The following is a 21,822-nucleotide window of genomic DNA, read 5'->3' on the forward strand; positions in this document are numbered from 1 at the left end:
TGGAGTTGTATTTTGTTTGTTGGTTTTGGTTATGTTTATTGTGCATAATGTTCTATGCTTATGATACTTTAGATTTTTTTAATGATCTGAACTTTGAAGATATTAAGAGATACAGGGTGGAAGAGGAAGGCATATTTTAAGATAATTTATGATTTTTGGAATTTTTGAATTTAGGATGCTGGAGATGATCTTTTGGATTCTGGGGATGTTTTTGGAAAATAAAGGAACGTTAGATAATTAATATCAGTGGTTACTAAACTTGTATCTAAGAAAACCAGATTGTTTCATCCTTGTGGAATGAAAAGGCTTCTTAAAGAGATAATTCACCCAAAAAATGACAGTTCTGTTCATCATTTACTCTAGAATGACCCTATGTGATTTTTCTTTTTGTCTGGAACTCCAAAGGAGATATTTAAAATGTCCATGTTTTTCTTTCTTTTCTATACAACAAAAGCTCTGTCGATTCAAACAAGCTCAAAAAATAAAAAGTAGTCCATGAATCTGAATGAGTTTTGAAAGGACGGAGAGAAGAGGAGGATTTTGAGTAACTAATGACTTACATATTGGTCTGTTCCTCACACAAAGACATCATATGGCTTTAGCTAATGGAATGGGATATAAAAAGAATGGTTTCGAACAGCATTACTGGTCAAGTGAAAGATGACAGGATTTTCCTTTTACAGATGAACTGTGTCTGCAATGCTGTGCTGTTTGTAATCCAATGCTTTATAATTGTATAGGTCTCTGAAGAACAATAGGATTAGGCATTTGGATGATTACATCTTCTCCAAGTACACACAACTGCAGAGACTGTGAGTATCAGTTAATTAAGTGTAAAAGTGCACCATTGTAAATAATGAAAATCAGACATGGATGAAAAAGACAAGTCAGATTATCAGTATAAAATTATACTGGAATTCTTCAGTGTTTACTGTAGAAAGAATGGAAAAGAAAAGAAACACAAGCATTCCTATTGAATTAACATAATCTATACTATAAATTTAAGACTGTTGGGCCATTGTATTTGCTTCAAGCCTTCAGCCAATGTCTTTTGAGTCATTCAACGGTTTTCCACTTGCTGTGTATCGCCAGTTCCTGCTGATGCCTAAATTTATGGAGGCAGTGAAATTTCCAATATCTGATGAACCAAAATATCTCAGCTCTGAGAACTTTAGGTTACGTCTTGAACCCTGGTTCTCTGAGGGAGACGAGTACAATATCTGCTGGCCACCATGCAACCCTTTATAATACTGTAAGTCTTTTAGGCCACTGGCCAATGCAGCCTCATGTCTGCAATCTACTGCTCAGACCTAGATCTTCATTCATAATTCAGTTTGTTCTGATTTGAACAGATGAACAATAAATTTATACTGGCGAAGTTTAGGCTCTCTAAAGAGAAGTTTTATTTTCTTATGCAGTTTTGCTTCTGAAATTTGAAGGATGTTTAGATATTTTTACTGGAAAGGAAGCCTTTTAATAAATGAGAGCTTTTATATTTCATAATATTTGATTACTTTTGTTTTATGTCTGTACTGTCAATAATTTTCTCATCCAACTTTTTTGCTGCCTCACATTAAAAAAATGTAATAAAATGATGTTAGTGTTCTCCAAATCAGAAAAACTTTTAAAAGAACAAAATCTTTAAAATGAAATTCCATGGGTCAAAGGTTTAATACCTTCAATATGCGTCTAGTTTACATTTGAATTGATTCATGGGTTGCCATATCTTGACTTGTAAAGGCACTAACACGTTTGCATAATTGATTTTCATGCATACTTTCATTTCTAATGGATGTCAATGTTGATTAATTTAATCCTGCTGCATGTAGTTGATTGGCTGTAGTGAATGTGCACTGTTTACTTAATCTTGTATTTGAGGTCTTCATGATTTAACTTCTAGTAATCCAAGAGAATTATGCATTTGTTATACTTTGTAAGAAAATAAGCACTGTATGAGATAAGCACCAAGTGATGTGGATGTTTTCACTGTATTTTTGTTAGATTTGAATTAGATGATGATGAGATGTTATTGTGGGTTAGGTGTGTGATTCATTGTGCCCTATCAGAAATAAAGAGACAAGACACCACTGGCAAGACAACACCTAGAACTGAGAACAGACTTTATGTCCACCCTATCAAATAGCTGAAATGGGCCTGCACAGGGTGTCTACACTACAGAATAGGGCTTCATGGATTGGCACGCAGATCCCATAGATCTGAGATGTCAATTGAGTGAGAATTGAGTACTGTCTCAGCCAGACAGAATTTTTTATATATATATATATATATATATATATATATATAAAATAAATAGTTTTGATCTTTGTCAGTCTATCAATTCAGAATCTTTTCTTTGGTAGTATTGTGATGATTTTTATTTTTAAACTCCAAATGCACATGTACAACTCATACTTGATACCCCATCATAAAGCTCAGTTTGTTTTACACATCGTATTTTTGATCTGTGATGAGAAAAACTTGCAGCGACATGTGGTGATGAGGATAAAATACCCCTAAAGACACAGATTAATACATTTTTTTTGAAGACTATGAAAGGAAGAGTAAAAGGTTGGGACATCTGTGGAATGTTGAGCCTGTAGAAATGACAGATGTCCTCTGTGTTTAGCCTTTTACAACAGTTTAGGCTTATTGATCTGAATATCTTTGATTTTCTGGCTTTTCATTTTTACATTTTTCTTTTTTTCAACTATTATTTATTAGGGATATGTATAAATCCCAGTTACTTGTAATATTAACATCTCTTTTAGGTTTTTATGATCCAATCACTCTAACAATGTTATGAAGTTGTCAGAAATACAAAGTTCTGTCATGAAACTCTAGATAGAGCAGGCCGATAGATTAGAACTTAATCTGATATAATCACAACATTATTCACAGGCGCAGTTTCTTTTCACATCAACAGCCAATGCGCTTGCATTCAAATACTTGGCTAGTGCTTGCTGTAGCAGTTGCAGCACTCTTCAGAAACCCTCCACCTTCCCCAGCTCCACCTGTATAGATCTGCTATGGGGTAATTTCATGCGTGTTATATATGGTTGTCATTTCATATATGTTATATGTGCTACAACAGTATTTCCTATATACTCACAGCAGCATGTCTGTGGATGTTTTAGCAGTAGCAAGTCTCGATACTTGCTCTGCCACAGCAGCAGCATAGCAGATCTATTCTGCTAAGACCAAACACATTAACATTGTTGTGTACATAACCATGCTAAAATCTCAGAGAGTTGTCATGACAGAAATATGCTAATTCAAATTCTGTGCAAAGGGAATTTTTAGAGACCTAGTGTCTCAAAGTATTTTTCCCCCACTTTTTGTCTGTTAATGTTATAATAAGCAGCAGAAATAGTTCACCCAAAAATAAAAAAGAAAAATGCTGAGAATTTACACACCCTCAGGCCATCCAAGGTATAGACGAGTTCATCAAAATAATCCAGAAGTAATCGAAATGACTCCAGTCTATCAGTCATGTTTGTAATAAATTCATCATTACTGGAGAATATTTCTTTCTCCAGTGAAAAAGTAATCTCGTCTGAATTAGGAGAGAAATATGCACAGATTAAGTGTAGTTTACAAGTGAAAACAGTCCAAAACAGTTCTAAACAAGTGGGTTTTGATGTAGGAGGACAATAGGTTTTTCCTCTAGTTTTCACTAGAGGAAGTGTTATTATGGATAGAGGACTCATATTTTGGCCTGAAGCAATTGTTTAAAGCTAAAACATCTTAATGATACATGTGATGCTTACAAACTTACAAAAATGGACTGGATTATTTAGATTTTTTCAGTTTTTCATTTTGACGTCATCCATTGATGAGCAAGTGATGTAATGTTAAATTTCTCCAAATCTGTTCTAATGAAGAAACAAACTCATCTACATATTGGATGGCCTGAAGGTGAGCAAATTTTCATTTTTGGGTGAACTATTCCTTTAATATGTGTGAATGGTATTTCATTAAACTGATCTCAGGGTAATTTTTAGTGGATATAAAAAGTCAGGTTTTCAGGTTCTCGCAGCTGTCCCCAGGTGTAGTTCATAATGTTCTACTAAGCACTGAAAACTCTAAAGTGTCCAAATAATTTAGTTTTAACATCATGAGCTCAGAGAAAGCTCATTCTTTCTCAGTTATGAGCCCAGTTCTTCCTAGCATGCCCATGAATTCTTCAGTGAATCGCTAAATTCCCTTTCACCTCGTTGGGAGAGAGTGGTGATGGCTGATAATGTTGCTGGTAAGAGCTTCAGAGCTCTGCTTTTCTCACTGGGTCACTGTGTCCCTCACAGACTGGAGGAAATTCTGAATCGAGAGCATGCTTTTCATCTCATTTTACTTGAATTGCACATTCATTTTAAGCTCTTCTGCACCCAAGAAAAAGTGTCAGATGAAATTATCATCCTTCTTTCAAATTAAAGTAAAAAGGTTTGGAACAGAGGCCATTTACTGAATTCTCTTCAGAATCTTGAAGGATTTACTGCCCATTTAAACCGATTTATATGCATTTAATGAACAATACATTCTGTATGAAATAAAAAGGCAGTTCAGTCCTCTCCAGTGAACAAATCAGTGCAGTCGAGACTGGCATAAATTAATTTGCATTCCTCCAGATGTCATGAGAATTTTATGGCAATGTTTGTCGTCACTGCATTTCGAGAGTTTTTTTTTGTTGTTGTTGAAGTTTTTGCCTTTATTGGGACAGGACAGTATAGAGAAATTAAAGCACATTTTTATTGTACAAGTAAATCTCTGGCAGCAACTGGAATGGCATTCAATATCAAGATTATGTATTTAATAATTTACTGACTGCCCTAAGTCTTCGTTGTGAACTGTACTCTTATCCTTTGAATCCAAAGCCATTTTAGGGTTACAGGAAATGTCTGTAAAGTTAACGGATAATGTCTTGGCAGAAAATTATCACTACCTTTTCCATTTTTCTACATATTTTTTTCTTACAGTGTACCTAAATGATCAACAATTATAGGTACAAGCTAATATCAAGGTGTATCATAAATGAACTATTATTATTGAACAATGGCAACTAGGCAACATGTTGATATGCTAGGCTGACTTGCTGCTTGGCGAACTAGCTGATCAATGGTTTCCTCTTTTTATGTGTTTTAGAGGGAAAATGCAAATAAATGTTAAAAATAGCTGCATTTGTTGTTTGTTGCTAGTTACTTTTTGGGGAAAAAAAGTTGCTAAGGTAGTCTGAAAAGGTGCTAAATCTAGCAACAAATGTGCGAAGTTGCCAACACTTTTAGTCCGTCTTGTAGTTTTGTATTAATGAAGTAAATTAACAACATAACATGTGGATATGATCCCAGTGCTTGTTCGTGTCTCTTTTCTTTTCCTTTTTTCTCTCACAGTATGGTCCCTCACTGAAAGTAATTAGGCAGATGTGCAAGTAAACGTTCTTTGCTTTGTTTCGCACATGTGCGCGATTATTATTAGTAACATTACTCAATGTTCTAATGTTTTATGGCCTTATTTGCCTTCAAAAATCTAAAAGATGACTGTATTTCAATCATTAAGAGCCTGATGAAAGGAAAACTTTGTCTGTGTGAGACTAAATAATAGACTAAGTCCACCCACTGTCACAACATAAATGAGGCTAATAAAAATGAGGTATTAATTGACATCAAATGTATTTGTTAATTAAAAACAATGGTTATTTAGCAGCTGGCTTTGGCTAAAATGTTCACAAAGCAACTTTTTAGGTTTTAAAGCTGAATATCTAGCCATTTCTGGTGTCAGATGTCCAAAAGAGCATGCAAACCACAACAGATTAATAGAATCCATTTATATTATCAGCACTTATTTGTTTCGACTTTCTTTTTGAACAGGTTTCTTCAGAGCAACATAATTCAGATGGTCTCAAGCCGTGCCTTCGGCGGACTATTCAGTCTAGAAAAACTGTGAGTTCTTTTTTCTTATCTTTCACTTCGGATCACCTTTTTAAAAAGATTCAAAATATTCTTTCTGTTCTGGTGTTACTGATAGTCAATGCCATTTCTTGAACTTCATGAGAAGCCAGTGAGAGAGGTGTTCAGACGTCTCCAGCCAAACTGGAGATGAGAAATGAAGGTCCCAGATTGAATATTGAACAATGTGCCGCCCAAGATTGTGGCATGTGTTCAATGCTTCTTCTGCTATTGCTTTAGGTGTGGAGCACAATGGCATCTTTGGGCTGTAGATCGTTCTGCTCATGGGGCCGAGTAGGCACAGACTATTGTTTAGTCAATTGTCCCAGAAGTGAGGAAGGACAAGCTTTATCCTGAGAAGATGATGATGTATATCATTAGGGAAAGTCAGCTCTAGATGATTAATGACTTCTTACACAGTTTTGCAGGAATTACAAACTTACCTTTTCCTTTCTATTCCAATCAGTTTTTAGTTCATTCAAAAGCATCTCAGAAGAAGCACGACATGAGTCAGCAATGAGTTGCTATGCTCGTATTCATTTGGATTCCTAATAGGGCAATTTATTCTTTTTATGTCTGTAAATCAATACTTTGGACAATTTAATGCTTAACCTTGACAGGGGACGTAGCTTTTTTTTTTTCCTGTGTTTATAATTAAACATTGTCTTTTGTGCAGGTTTCTCAGCCAAAACCACATAACATATTTAGGACCTGGTGTATTCCGAGATCTACACAAGTTAGACTGGCTGTGAGTATGCATTGCAACACTTTAATGAATTAGAAAAAGTGTTTGTTTTGTTTACTAAATAATTTTTAAAAGTTTTTTCTTGAACTTCATCCTATAGTTTGGCGTTACACAATATCTCATCTCATATTTAGTAATATTTGTTTGTTTGTTGTCTCCCTTGTTAAATAGATGCTTAATTAAGTTTGGCATAATCACACAGAAAAGATGTGGTCTGTGGAATAGCTCTGAGTTAGTAGAATTTGGCTCTGGAAAGTGCTGAAAATAGAATGTGGTTTTGCAGAAAGAAGCTGAAAATTACTTGGGTGGCTTTTCGGTTGCCAAACCCAGACGCAGGTTGGGCAGATTTATGTAGTACTTGAACAAGCACAGTCACTGACAGAAGATTTGCTAACAAGATATTTCTTGTTTTTGTGCAAAAAAAAAAACATTTTATAAAAGACATTTCAGTTATTGTATAATTTTTTTTCCCCTCAGAGTGTTAGACCACAACCCACTTAAAACCATTACCTGCGATACGTTCATCGGTCTGAGGTCACTGACATTTCTGTAAGTATCTTGGTGTTTTCAAATATTTCATGGTGATTCTTCACTGTGGCATTTTGTTTAATAAGTTGTCCTTACAGTTATCTCTTTGATGAAAATGCCAAGCTTTGTTTTATTGTATATTTAATCAAGCTTGTCCCTGTTTCTGATCCAATTGTCTGACAAGAAATTTAAAACTATTTCTAGGATGTTGTTTCATGAGTTTAAAGTTAATTTGACTACTTTTCCCCTGTGTTTTCCTGTTACTATGCACTAAATCAAGGCAATGGCACAATTCCCACAATGATTTGAGATGTTGAAGACATATCTGAGTTTAGCAGTACTTTTGCGTTCACTTGTTGGTTACAAGTATCATCAAGAGAATGTCAACAGAAAGGCACCTCATCGTTCAAGTAACAACAAAAGTAATCTAGGGTTCACTAACCCTGAAACTCAGCTAATTTTTTTTCTGCAACAAGACTCAGCAAACCATCTCTGAGACAACTTTTTGATCTTTTCACCGTAACACAGAACTGTCTGTACCCACAAGAAAGCTAACAGACATTTTACACTTTTAGATTTCAAAATGTGGGTTGCCTGAAGGCCATTGTGCAGCCATTTGTACAAGTAGTAAGAAATTCATTATCATAGTCCCTCATCAGAATGTCTTTAATATCCCTGGAAATGTCCTCTGGCTTCTAGTTTCACTGCTGAGACAGAAATGACTAGAGTACAAAAGCGATATTTATTTGCATCACAACTGTTTTTTGTTCATTTTTTTCCTCTTCTCACTCATTTTCATTTTCATTTATATTTTATTATTTTTCTCTTTTCCTCTTCCTTCTATTATTTTCTTATCAATGTTCTCTTCTGATTACTGTCTTCTTTTATGAAATATTTTATTTTGTCCTTGTTAGACTCTGTCAGAACCTGTTTTCTATGGGGCTATAGTCTTTTTTCTAAAGACAACAACTAAAATCCAGTGACTTTATTGCATGTTTGTTTTTTCATCAAAATTGTTTTACATTTTACAAACATTTTGATGAACATAAAATTAATATTGTTCATAGAATATAGATGGATTTTTGTATTTTATTACTTATTTAATAAAAAAAAAAGATTTTAATAACATAATATCGTGATAAATTTACATAATATTCTCTAGGTTGTGCATCAACCCTCTTACAATCATATTTTTTTCCTTTTAAAGTAATGAACTACTCTATAAATAAAAAAAATCCCTAATTTTATCTTATGTTTCGTAACCATTTTCAGTAGATTTACTAGAAATATTAGCATTAGCAAATTAAATGAATTCTAAGTTTATTATATCTGTTCGCTTATTTATTTTATTTTATTTTTTTATTAATATATTTTTATTGTAATTATTTATTTTTAGCTTCTCAAACTGGAAAAGGCACTTAGACCCACTGGTTTTCAGGCTGATCGTGTGTTTTTCGTTGGGTGGTAACTGAAATATTAAGATTATTTCAAGTAAATCTGAAACATTTACACAGTATTTTTCCCACACAGTATTTCTAAGCAAAAATCTGCAGCATGCAAATTGCACAGACCTTGTGGCCCATGTTTGCGCTGTTACATGATTTGCATAATTCATTTAGTGAACCAGAATCTTTACAAACTGACACTGTGTGCAAATAAACTGTGCATTCTTAGTCAATTATAATCAGAGGCGAATTTACACATTAGGCAAAGGTAGGCAGCCGCCTTGGGCCCCCAAAAGCCAAGGGCCCCCTAAAATGCTTTTCATCAACGAGATGCACATTAAGCATGGACAAGCGAACAGCTGCTTTTTATGGTGTTTATCACCATGACAACCATCTGCGAGTCTGAGTTGAACACACTTCTTGTGTATCCTGCTTGTAGCAAATGAAAACATCATGCATCTGAAGCTGTAATTAAATATTGAGCAACAGTGCGTATTATATGTTTTAAATGCTGCTACTTATCCAAGTAGAGGACGCATACGCAGTTTGTTTGGTTGATATAATCCTTAGGTGTGTAAATGTATAATTTCCTTTTCATTATTTTTTTCATTTTCAATTTAATGTGTAGTTAAAATAACTAAAATAAGTGTATTGTAAAGCTTAGAATTAGACAGCCTTTGGCACACAGGCTTACGCTGGTAACTCATCACAGTCACCAGTGGACTTTCCTCCTCAATATAGGCTATATTTTTTCACACTTTTCTCATTCTCACTAATTCAAGTTTTTATATGAATGAATGAAGGGAGCCGACTGTCTTCAGAAAACTTTCCATGGCATTTTCATTTTATCTGATAAAGTAGCATTTATGAGCACAGCGCTGCTTTGTTTACTGTAGTTACTGAGGAAACCGCTGTATTTCTGATGTTCCAAAAGCGCTTCCTGCTGGTAATAATCTCGTCTGCAGTTTTTGTTCAGACCAATGCGAAAATCCACCCACATAACCCCATTTTAAATTAATATCATAGTTTATACTTCCGACTCATCTCTTTTCTTAAAAAAATAGTTTAAAGGCTCAGTTGTGAGGTTTATCATTTTATAATTGATTTTGTTTTTGTGAAAACTGTAAATCAATTGTTATTTTGTGGTCTACAACTTGAAAGAAAGCCATTATAACATGGACACAACTGTGTGGCACCATTATGCAGCAGTAAGCATGACAACAAAAAAAGGAACCTCAAGGCTAAATACATAGGGCTCCATTCATATATTTTGCCTGGGGCCCCCAAATGACTAAATCCGCCCCTGATTATAATCATAATTATAATTTTTTGCTTGTCCATCACAGCTTTATGAATGAACATATGGCACAATTTCATATTATTTGCCACTTTCGGCTGGCTAAGTATAATTGAATCACTGAATCATGTTTCATGAATGTTTCATTTACGTTCCTCCACTTTAATAAAAATCAGGGTTCTCTCAGGGTCGGCCAACTAATAACAGAAAAAACCTAAGAGATATTAAGCATCACTGCACAGAACAGTCCCTCATGAGATTACTTTTCATGAGTGAAGGTAAGTATCTAAAGTCATTCCAGAAGTGATTATACACTTGCCTGGAATGTTTTCTCCTGTTCATTTCGCTTTGTGATACCCGTAATTGCTGAAATAACAGTAGTATGTCTTCTGAACAGTTTCCAGAAGCCTGGTTCTGTTTGCAATTTAGCCATTGCATGTAAAAGCTTAGCTTGCGGGAGTCTGTATTTACAGAAAATTATTCTTTGAGCCCAATGATGCATCCATTTTGGTGTGACTCTGTACTGGACTGAACTGCTAAATAGACAGCATTGTGAAACACACAAAAGTAAATATGGGAACTGAACAAAAAAAAAATCTGTGATTTATTATGAAATAAATACAACCTTGTAAATTAGCTGTACAATTGTCCACTGAATAATAAGCACTCTATTAATCTTTCATTTATGAGAACAGATCAAATTGTTCTCTAAATTTGCATAATAAGCTAAATTATGTATTGTTTGCGTCTAAGGGTAATGTCTAATTTCCTGGTGTTTTTGACTAAATGAGTGACCTACTTTCAGAGGAGATGTTTTTAAATTAATATGTTAGTTCATTAGTTAGTTGATAATAATTAAGGATTCACTTGACAAGAACTAATTTAAAACACAATTTCCAGATAATTATGCTTGTGAAACAGAGGACACCTAATCGCACACAGCTAGTCTGGCAGAAAGCCTTGATTGTTTTTCCTCTGAAACTGATTCAGTCATATCTAAAAGTGCTGCAGGGGGTTTGCTGAATTTCTACAGTAAAGACCTTCAAGGCTCTTGCAGTGACAGTCTGCACATCGAGGCTGTATTGCCATTTTAGGTGGTTAATTTGAATCTTTATTCATTTTCAGATCCATGGTTAACACGTCCCTGTTAACCATGGATCTGAAAATAAATAAAGATTCAAATGAACCACCTAAAATTAATCTTTATTCATTTTCAGATCCATGGTTAACACGTCCCTGTTGTGGCTCCCTGACTCGAGTCTCTGTCAGCACATGCCCTTGCTCAGGTGGTTGTGAGTATTTCCTGTTACTGGCCCTTTTTTCAACTCTTACAAAGTAGAGGATCATCCGGACATTTTGTAATGCACAACAGTATATATATACACACAGCATTTTATTTTATTTTATTTTATATATTTATATTTAAAAAAAAATATGGGAAACAATTAAGTAAAAAAATATGTATTGTATGTATTTTGAGGATTTATATGTTATTTGAGATACACACTAAAATATAAAGAATTACGTTGAATTATGAGTAAGGCTCAAAGATGGTTTGGATATAACATCACGGTTAGATTGGTTAAAATGTCTTTTAGAACCATCCACTGTGGTGGACACAATGCATTATAGGGTGAATTTATTTGCTGGCACACATGCAACATGTTAAAGGCTCATTAGAGGAAATAAAAAGAGTTCTCCTGTGTTTATAATTGTTTAGGGCATCATGCGACTCACAGTAATCCTCCTGGCTGTACTTAAATCGTTCTAATTCACTGAATTTTCCTGACGCAACTAGTTAAACTACCAGTGTTTGTGTATGATACTGTAATAATGTTAAAGCCTTCTTAGCTTGACCATTTATTTCTGTGCACATGTGCATGTGCATCTTGTTTAGAGACAGTAAGAAATACAGCATTTATTTTTGATCTGAGTGGCCCCAACATATCAAGCTGATTTATCTGGAAAGTTTTGGTACTCTGGGAAGTTTTTTTTTTGTTACTTTTAGCTGTAAGCGTGTATATCTCTGTATGTGTGTGTTTATACCTGCATGTCTATTAGTATATTAGTCATCTGGCTCTTTGGTTTATTTGAATAGGTCATTCTAAGGTTAATGAACAGAAAGAGTCTGTAACACTTAGCCGATGGTCTCTGAACTGAACAAATGATACCGCATCATAGCGTTTTTGCTATGAGGTAGGTTTGAATTTAGCAAATCTCACTCGGTATGAATCATATCATCTCTCAGCGAAATTCCACAGCTGTCCAAGTAAAACCACTTAATATAGCTTACGTTGTTGTCAGCAGTTGCTTTGCTCAGATAAACCTATGCCTAGAAGACCACACTCACTCAAAAACTTCAAAGATGTTTTTGTTCAAATTTTATGGTCAACAATTACCTTAAAACCTGATTATTCCTAGACAGGACACCCACAGACCGACCCACAATTTACTGACCATCTGATGGGTATTGCACACAAAACTGGAAAGCATTTTCTCTATCTGGCAAGCTTTAATCAGATTGGCGGATTTTAAGCAGCTTCCTGGAGTAAGGGCACACCGGGTTTATTATCAGTCTACTTGGAAACAAAGTCATGTTTACGAGGTACCGGTTGATCCAACGAGTGCTTTTGTGGATGAAATAATCTCTAGATCTGCCAGTTTTTCAGGTTAGTAAGAACAAAACAAACTGTGATTTCAGAATCAGAATCAGAAAGAGCTTTATTGCGAAGTATGCTTGCGCATACAAGGAATTTGTTTTAGTGACATAAGCTTCCAGTACACAGAGACAACAACAACAACACACATAATAAAAAATAAGATGAGAATAAAAAAAACTCCACATTTGTAAATATAAATAGACAAATATTGAAAAATAAATTGAAAAATAAAATTGTATGTACAGTTGTGCTATAGATGATAGAATGGAATAGAATAGAATGAGATGCAGGGATGTACTAGGATGGAGGTGGTAACAAATAAATATAAGGTTATTGCACATTTTTATTGCATAATGTGGGGAACATTTAACTGTTCATGAGGTAGATTGCCTGGGGGAAGAAACTGTTCTTGTGCCTGGCTGTCCTGGTATTTGCGGCTCTGAAGTGCCGGCCAGATGGTAAAAGTTCAAAAAGGGGATAACTTTGATGTGAGGGACCCAGAGTGATTTTCTGAGCTCTTTTCCTCACTCTGGATGTATACAGTTCTTGAAGCGTGGGCAGGGGAGCACCAATAATCCTTTCAGCAGTCTGAACCATACTCTGTAGTCTTCTGATGTCTGATTTTGTAGCTGAACCAAACCAGACAGTTACTGAAGTGCACAGGACAGACTCAAAAATGGCTGAGTAGAACTGTTTCAGCAGCTCCTGTGGCAGGTTAAACTTCCTCAGCTGGCAAAGGAAGTACAACCTTTGTTGGGCCTTTTTAACAATGACAAAGTCGATGTGAGTATCCCACTTCAGGTCCTGAGAGATGGTGGTTCCCAGGAATCTGAATGACTCCACTGCAGCCACAGTGCTGTCTATGATGGTGAGTGGGGAGAGTGCAGGGGGTTTCTCCTGAAGTCCACTATCATCTCCACTGTTTTGAGCGTGTTCAGCTCCAGATTGTTAAGACTGCACCAGACAGCCAGCTGCTCAAACTCTTGTCTGTAAGCAGACTCGTCACCATCCTGGATGAGACCGATGACTGTAGTGTCATCTGCGAACTTCAGGAGCTTGACAGAGGGGTCTTTAGAGGTGCAGTCGTAGGTGTACAGGGAGAAGAGCAGTGGGGAGAGAACACATCCCTGAGGGGGGAACCAGTGTTGGTGGAGCGGCTGTTTGACATGAATTTCCCCAGTCTCACTAACTGTTGCCTATCTGTCAGAAAGCTGACAGATAGAGCTAGGGACAGAGAGCTGGGTTAGTTTGATCTGGAGGGCTGTTGGAATGATGGTGTTGAACACCGAACTAAAGTCCACAAACAGGATCCTCACATAAGTCCCTGTTTTGTCCAGATGTTGCAGGATGAAGTGCAGTCCCATGTTGCCTGCATCATCCACGGACCTGTTTGCTCGGTAAGCAAACTGCAGGGGGTCCAGTAAGGGTCCAGTGATGTCCTTCAGATAAGCCAGAACCAGTTTTTCGAACGACTTTATGACGACGGACGTTAGAGCCACAGGTCTGTAGTCGTTAAGTCCTGTTATCTTGGGTTTCTTTGGAACGGGGATGATAGTGGAGCGTTTGAAGCAGGAAGGGACTTCACACAACTCCAGAGATCTGTTGAAGATCTATGAAAAGATGGGGGCCAGCTGGTCAGCACAGGTTTTCAGACAGGCTGGTGTCACACCATCTGGGCCTGGTGCCTTTCTTTTTTTGTTCTTCCTGAAGACCTGGCGCACATCATCCTCTGATCTGCAGTGCAGGAGGGGGGGAGAGGGGGATTGCAGGAGGTGTTAACGGTTGTGTAGAGAGATGGTCAGAACGGGTGTGGGAGGTTTTGAATTTACAATAAAATAAATTCAGGTCTTCAGCAGGTTGTTGATTCGCCTCAGTGTTGGGGGATGGTGTCTTGTAGTTTGTGATGGCTTTCAGACCTTTCCACACTGAAGCTGAGTCATTGGAAGTGAACTGATCTTCCAACTTTTTAGCGTAGCTCCTTTTAGCCACTCTCTCCTTATTAATTGTGTTCCTGGCCTGATTGTACAAGACTCTGTCCCCATTTATGTAGGCATCCTCTTTGGCCTGACGAAGATGTCTGAGTTTTGCTGTAAACCATGGCTTATTGTTGAATGTTAAATAAGTCCTGGTAGGAATGCACATATCCTCACAGAAACTAATATAGGATGTTACAGTCTCTGTGAGTTCGTCCAGATCGGTGGTAGCAGCTTCAAAAACAGTCCAATCAGTGGAGTCGAAACAGGCTTGTAAAACCCACTCTGTTTCATTGGTCCATCTCTTTACAGTCTTTACTACAGGTTTAGCAGATTTAAGTTTTTGCCTGTAGGTTGGTATAAGATGAACCAGGCAGTGATCAGAGAGCCCCATAGCTGCCCGTGGGACAGAGTGATATGCATCCTTTATTGCTGTGTAACAGTGATCCAGTATATTGCTGTCTCTGGTGGGACATGTAACATGCTGTCTGTATTTTGGCAGTTCATAGGAAAGATTTGCTTTATTAAAGTCCCAGAGAATGATTAAAATAGAGTCTGAGTGTTGTTGCTCTGTCTCTGTGATCTGATCAGCGAGTTTTTACAAAGCCAGGCTCACGTGCACTTGCGGAGGAATGTAAACACTCACGAGAATGAACGAGTGAAACTCCTGCGGCGAGTAGAACGGTTTACAGTTAATGAAGATTTCTTTTGTAGCATATCAGTCAGATATTCTCTTTCTGTCTAAATGGGCGTTTATAGGCCAGATTAAGCTGCTTGAGCTGTTTATTCAAAGGTCTGACTACAACTCCATTGACTGTGTCACACATTTTGAGTTAACAATGAAAACTCCTCTCAAAGCGTCCGTATCTTTGCCAGATGTGTGTTTGTTTTCAAGCGTCTCTCCCTTCATGATGAGCACCTAGGACTCATTTTCAGCTTTTCTGTGAACAATGCACTCTGGTAATTATAGTCAGAGCAGATAGAGACTGACAGTAGCCATCAGCAGGATCACTGTGATTTTTGACGTTACATATGCAAGCAGCTCACTCGTGCTGCGATACTCTCGCCGCTGAATGACAATTTGCCATCTGCTAGTCCAGCCTGACACTTTGAAGAGAAAGACTATCAGAGGTACTATCAAAGTCAGGCACATTCTCTCGACGAAGTGCTTGCTGAATGAAAAATTTCAGCATGGGGCTTCATGAGGCACTCTGATTATTCATGTCAAGGATGAATAATGGCTCTTGATTAGATTTTTTGTTGTTGTTGCAGGAGGAGCAATGGGATGAGTTTTCCCACTCATCAGTGCAAATGTTGTCTTCCTCTCATGTCCTCTAAGTCAGGATTTATAATTGTTTTTTTTAAATGTACAGCTCTTCTTCTTTCTTTGCTTTTCCTTGGCTTGTCTTTCTTCACAGGGACTTCGCTGAGAACCACGTTGGGTTGCTGAATTATTCCACTCTGAAGACATGCACCGAGCTCACAGTGCTGTAAGTGTTTTTACGTGCATTTACCCTCAGCCACAATCCACTGTAAAGTCTGATTAGTTGGTTTCATTGTGTTTTTTTATATGATGGCTGCACATGTTGATGCCAGCATCACAATTTATGGCAACGTGGCAGCGAGTTTGATTTAATGGTCAGTTTAATTGAATGTGGTACAGATGTTGTTTTTAGTTTACGATGTCGGTTTTGGATCTCAGACATGTTTTTTTTTTAAATCCTCAGTTTATTATCTCTAAAAGGAAATTCTTGTTCTTGCTTAGTCATCAGGATGTGAGTGTCTGTCTGCACGTGTTTCTTACAAGTGAACACAGTTTGATGCCCTTGTGGAAAATGAAGTCCAGCATGTGTTGAAATCTTCTTAATTTTACTGTAACTTTAAAATATAGGACATGCCACCATCGTTGTGTATATCACAAAGTCTTTTGATGTTAGGTGTTTCAAATAATTATATGTCATATACTGTTGGGTATAAAAGTCTGAGACCACTAGTAAAAATGTTTCTATTTTGCACTTTTTTAAAATTACATCTAATTTTATTTTATTACACAATTTTTATTAAAATTACATTGTCAGATTAACAACGTAACTAAAAATGTTAAATAAAAACACAATTATTTGATAAAAAAAAACATTTTAATTGTTTTTAACCATGTAAATGACTGGCATTTTGCTGTATATCAGAGCAAACTCACATCTTCTCAATTCTACCACAGATCGAGAGCAAGCTTTGCTCAAATGTGTTGACATTTGTGTTTTTGGACTGGGTCAAGATTGAGCATTTTTGTGAAGAATAAAATGATTCGCGGGACTCCCGCAAAATAGAAATATCTAAACATAAAATATCTAAAAACAAATAAATTGTTTTTCATCTATTGCACAAAAGCAACCAGATAAAATGACATAAAAATGATTAACAGGCGCAAGCATAGGCAGAGTTTCTATTTATAACACGTGTTTGCAGCATTGAGCAATGTAACAAATCACAGACATACAGTGGGTACGGAAAGTATTCAGACCCCCTTAAATTTTCACTCTTTGTTATATTGCAGCCATTTGCTAAAATCATTTAAGTAAATTTTTTCCCTCATTAATGTAAACACAGCACCCCATATTGACAGAAAAACCTATTGATTTCTGGATCGCAATGGCCAATCAGAGGCGTTTAAGTTAGAATCCACTCACCGCTCAAATGGAGTTCTTGCGCAGTGCTGAAATTGGCATGCTCACGAATCCCCTCATTATAACACACAAAGTGTAGACATTATGAAAGATTCATTGTGCATATATTCATAGTGTTACAGCTTTGTGAGATCGCGATGAACTGAGATGTCAGCTTTTTAGTGATTATAAAGGGAGCGCTCTTTGCTTGAATTCTGCCATTCCAAACCATGCACGCAGACGCTCATGCTTGCTATTAAAAATAACAGTGATTTGTGAATGTTGATGCTTAAATAACAAATATTTTATCAGTGTTAATACTCTCATAGTGCATTATTAATATGTGCCATTCTCTTTTGGAAATGTCAGACATATCTTAAATGAGACTTTCAGAGAGAGATAGGTATCCCTGCAAATACGGTCAGCTTGCGCTTGCTGGAAGAATAAGCTGGAAAATGCAGCAGAAAGCAGTACGATTTTGTTATCGTCTGGCTGTTTCACAGCCCAGTGGCTGTTCTTTGAGGCTTTCCACACAAGTGAAAATGTGGTGGTTTAGTCTAATTGGAAAGTAACATTAAGTTTGTTCTCTCAATTTTTATGTCCAGATCACTGCATGACAATAAAATCAAGATCCTTCTAGAAAACACGTTTCATTCTCTTGGATCTTTGGTTGAACTGTGAGTACCGCAGCACATAATCTGGAAAGGATGTGAAATCTTGTGATTTGAGAGTAATAACTTTGTTTAAACTTTCTGCACAGACATAATTGAGATGGCTTTATATGCACATGGATTATGCTTTTTAACAGATGTATTTGTTTCTCCTTCTTGTTTTTTGTTTTTTTTAGAGATTTGTCTTGCAACAGAATTTCCAATCTTCCTAAAAACACTTTCAGGAGTTTACAATATCTGCAGAAACTGTGAGTCATGCACATATCAGTCATGTAGTTCAAAAGTGTTGAACTGATCAATGCACACAATGCAATAAACACCACCACAATACAATGAAATAATGTTCTTTTAAGGGAAATTTCACCCAAGATGGAAAAAATTCTGTCACTCACTCACCCTCATGTCCTTCCAAGCCTGTGTGCTGTTAGTTCTTCCATGGAACAAACAACTCTTCATTTGGAAGCTGTCAACTCCCAAAAATGACAAATGACTAAAAAAAAAGCAATAAAAGTAGTTTAGCTGTATTTAGAGCTGTCGAAGCCATATGATAACTTTTTGAGTGTTTCATGTCCTTTTTGGAACTTGACAGCTCCTGGTAACCATCAACTGTCAATGGATAGCAAGAGCTACAAAGTGGTTCTTTAAAAAAATCTGTTTAAAGAAAAACGGATTTGGAATGTGATCAGTAAATAATCAGAATTACCATTTTTTGCTGACATACTCCATTTAATATTTGCAGGAATATATCCCATAATCCTTCACTCCATATTCATGCCAGTCACTTCGATCACCTGGTCCAACTTGAGTCTCTGTAAGTATCAACAGCGCATGTTCTGCCTTTCAAAAGAATGCCTTTTAAAATTAGTAGGTGTCACTTGAAATACAACACCCATTTGTATTTAACAGAAGTCTGGAGGGCATTGAAATTCCTGATATAACCACCAAGATGTTTCTTCCGATGGGAAACCTGTCCCACATGTACGTACCTCTCATTGTGTGGTCTGTGCATTAATCTGCATAAGCAGGATGTTCAGCTTGTAATCTGTTATGTGTGCATATCTGTCTTTTCTAGATATTTTAAGGATTTTCAGTACTGTTCCTATGCCCCACATGTTCGGAAATGTAAACCTAATACGGATGGCATTTCATCAGTGGAAGACCTGCTAGCCAGCCTGGTTCTGCGGGTGTCCGTCTGGGTTATGGCCTTCATCACCTGCTTTGGGAATCTCTTTGTTATCGGAATGCGCTCCTTCATTAGAGCAGAGAACAACCTGCATGCAGCCTGCATCAAAGTCTTGTGTTGTGAGTACAGCTGAAATTATTATTAATATTTGATTAATATATACATTGTGCAAAAATGGTTTTAATAAAAATAATAATAATAATAATACAGCGACTTCAGATGATGCCAACCCTGGACTGACATACAAAACTGCCAAATACTATTCTTATATTGTATCATTATGATCACAATCTGTAATCATCGTCTAACATATTATGTGTACTTAACTAAATACATTATGCTAACTAGCCATATAACCTTATCTCATAGGTATATGCTACTGCCATACAGATATTACATTGACAAATTGATTACTTCCTGATTGTACCATTGAAAACATACACTTTTTGTGAAGCTACTCTAAAACAAAATGTATTGTGAAAAGCCCTGTGCAAATAAAATTGAATTGTATTAATAATAATAAACAATTGACTTCATTGTTGACTAGTCTGGTCTTTATACAGAACACTTCATATATTTATTACAAATTATAATTATTATTAGGGGTTCAAGCGCGTAGTGCTGAAACCCTATTGTAATTGTTATTCTTCTTATTATATTAATAATAAAAATAAAAATTAATAAAATATGATTTAGTTATAACTATATTTAGCTGTCTAAAATATACATTATATTATGTAGCTATATTAGTTGTTGTTGTTGTTATTATTATTATTATTATTATCCGTTACTTGTTGCAACCTACACAAAATACACACACTCACACTATCATCTGTCTGTAACAGTCTCATAAAAGTCCACAGACACGTTTGGCTAGACATTTTATGAGAACGAGAGAGAGAGCGAGGGAGGATTTTCTTGGAAAGAACCTATGCCCAGTTATGCAGCCTTCATGAAGGGGGTATTAGTGTAAAAACCCATGGGTAACAATAGGTAAGGGGAATTGATCTGAATAATGGAAGCTGACAGTGAAGCCTGTTATGATTTGGTTTGCTTTTGTGTCTGTGTGTGTGTGTTTGATTGTTCATTCCTGAGCATTTTTTGCATTCATCTATAATCTTATTCAGAAAGTGACCGTTCATTGGTCTTCATAAGCTTGCTTGTTTGAATGTTATGTGCAATTTTGAACTAATTTAAAGGGTAAAGTTACAGACTTCCACAGTCCGATCACTTCCTGATGTACCGAAAAATAAACACATCTACTAATACTTAAGTAAATCTATGACAGGTGTAGTCATCAGGACGAGAACACGGATAGCCGCTTGATGGGTTATTTTTTTCAGTACTGCAGTTTTACCACCCAAAATCTAATAGGGAAAGGCAACATTATTTTACAGAATGTTTTTGCGATTGTGATTTCAAGCTTGTCTCTTCTTTAGACAAATCATCTAAAAAAAAGATAAATTATATGTGTGTATGTGTGTGTATAATTTGTATAATGCTAATAATTAATCATTTTACTTTTTTAAATCAAGGTCAAATCTCTTTTAAATCTCTGTCTGTGCTGGTTCTGTTAATCTCAGCTACATCAGTGCAGAGTACTGCAGTTTTACCACCCAAAATCTAATAGGGAAAGGCAACATTATTTTACAGAATGTATTTGCGATTGTGATTTCAAGCTTGTCTCTTCTTTAGACAAATTATCTTTTGCTAAAAAAAAGATAAATTATATGTGTGTATGTGTGTGTATAATTTGTATAATGCTAATAATTAATCATTTTACTTTTTTAAATCAAGGTCAAATCTCTTTTAAATCTCTGTCTGTGCTGGTTCTGTTAATCTCAGCTACATCAGTGCAGGAACAGGAGCTTGGCCTTTATCCTCACCTGTTCGCTGGCTTTAATAGTGTCCCTCTACTCACCTTTGCCATGCTGTCAGATTAAAAAATCGCCTATTACCACAGATGGCGGTACCATTATTCACATTAAACACGTTCCCTTTTCTCATAAGCTTTTGTGATGGCTGCAGTTTTCCTCAATTTATTGTTTGACTTGTGGGAGAACCAGCAAATGAGCAGCTGTGAAATATTTCACACCTCCACAGGAAAGAGAGGCCTAAAATAAACAGGCAAGCAACTTCATGCCACTTCTGGTCACACCATGTCTTTGTTTTTATATTGGTTTTTATATATTTTTTTTGCGCTGTTAAGATTAACATCCATTACAGTAATCGCTGCAGCAGGGGCTAGTCACCGTTGTTTTAAATCAATTCTGTGACTAGAGTGACATAATGATACCAGAAATAAACCCGAAAAATGAAAATAAAACCCCAAAATTTCAGTAGAGACATTGACTTTCGTGTTAAACAACATGGTTAAAACAGGCATTTTGCTCACAGTTTTATTAGTATTTCATTAAGTTGACACTTATTTTGACTTATCTGTTATGGTGAAAAACGTCACGTTTTTTACAGAAAATATTGTTCATGAATACTGACAGTAAATAATGTATGGCTAGCTAAGGCTGGAATTATTTATCTGGGCATATTTGCACAGATCTTCAGCCCCATAGCATTTTGAATGCAAGGCAGTTCGCGCAAAATTTATTTTGAAAGAGAAATATGTTAATAATAAGGCACACAAAAACTAATTTCAGTTACATATTCCAATAAAAGTTTTAAATGATACATTTAGTAAGGACAAATAATTGTTGGTATTTTGTA

At 36.1% G+C, this 21,822-nt stretch overlaps 1 protein-coding gene across 1 annotated transcript in view; it reads left to right on the plus strand.

The window, feature by feature from the left end:
* The window catches only part of LOC107578685 (relaxin receptor 2-like), a 42,662-nt gene extending 23,428 nt beyond the window's left edge, over window positions 1-19,234 (plus strand). Inside the window, exons 5-15 of the mRNA XM_016264617.1 lie at window positions 741-812; window positions 5,859-5,930; window positions 6,613-6,684; window positions 7,159-7,230; window positions 11,169-11,243; window positions 16,003-16,074; window positions 17,853-17,924; window positions 18,095-18,166; window positions 18,658-18,729; window positions 18,825-18,896; window positions 18,991-19,234. Of these exons, the coding sequence (XP_016120103.1) occupies window positions 741-812; window positions 5,859-5,930; window positions 6,613-6,684; window positions 7,159-7,230; window positions 11,169-11,243; window positions 16,003-16,074; window positions 17,853-17,924; window positions 18,095-18,166; window positions 18,658-18,729; window positions 18,825-18,896; window positions 18,991-19,234 (967 nt within the window). The remainder of the gene's footprint in view (window positions 1-740; window positions 813-5,858; window positions 5,931-6,612; window positions 6,685-7,158; window positions 7,231-11,168; window positions 11,244-16,002; window positions 16,075-17,852; window positions 17,925-18,094; window positions 18,167-18,657; window positions 18,730-18,824; window positions 18,897-18,990) is intronic.
* The last annotated feature ends 2,588 nt before the right edge of the window (window positions 19,235-21,822 follow it).

The sequence above is a fragment of the Sinocyclocheilus grahami genome, unplaced genomic scaffold (assembly GCF_001515645.1).
Source record: "Sinocyclocheilus grahami isolate Dianchi unplaced genomic scaffold, SAMN03320097.WGS_v1.1 scaffold32.1, whole genome shotgun sequence".
Classification (NCBI taxonomy): domain Eukaryota; kingdom Metazoa; phylum Chordata; class Actinopteri; order Cypriniformes; family Cyprinidae; genus Sinocyclocheilus; species Sinocyclocheilus grahami.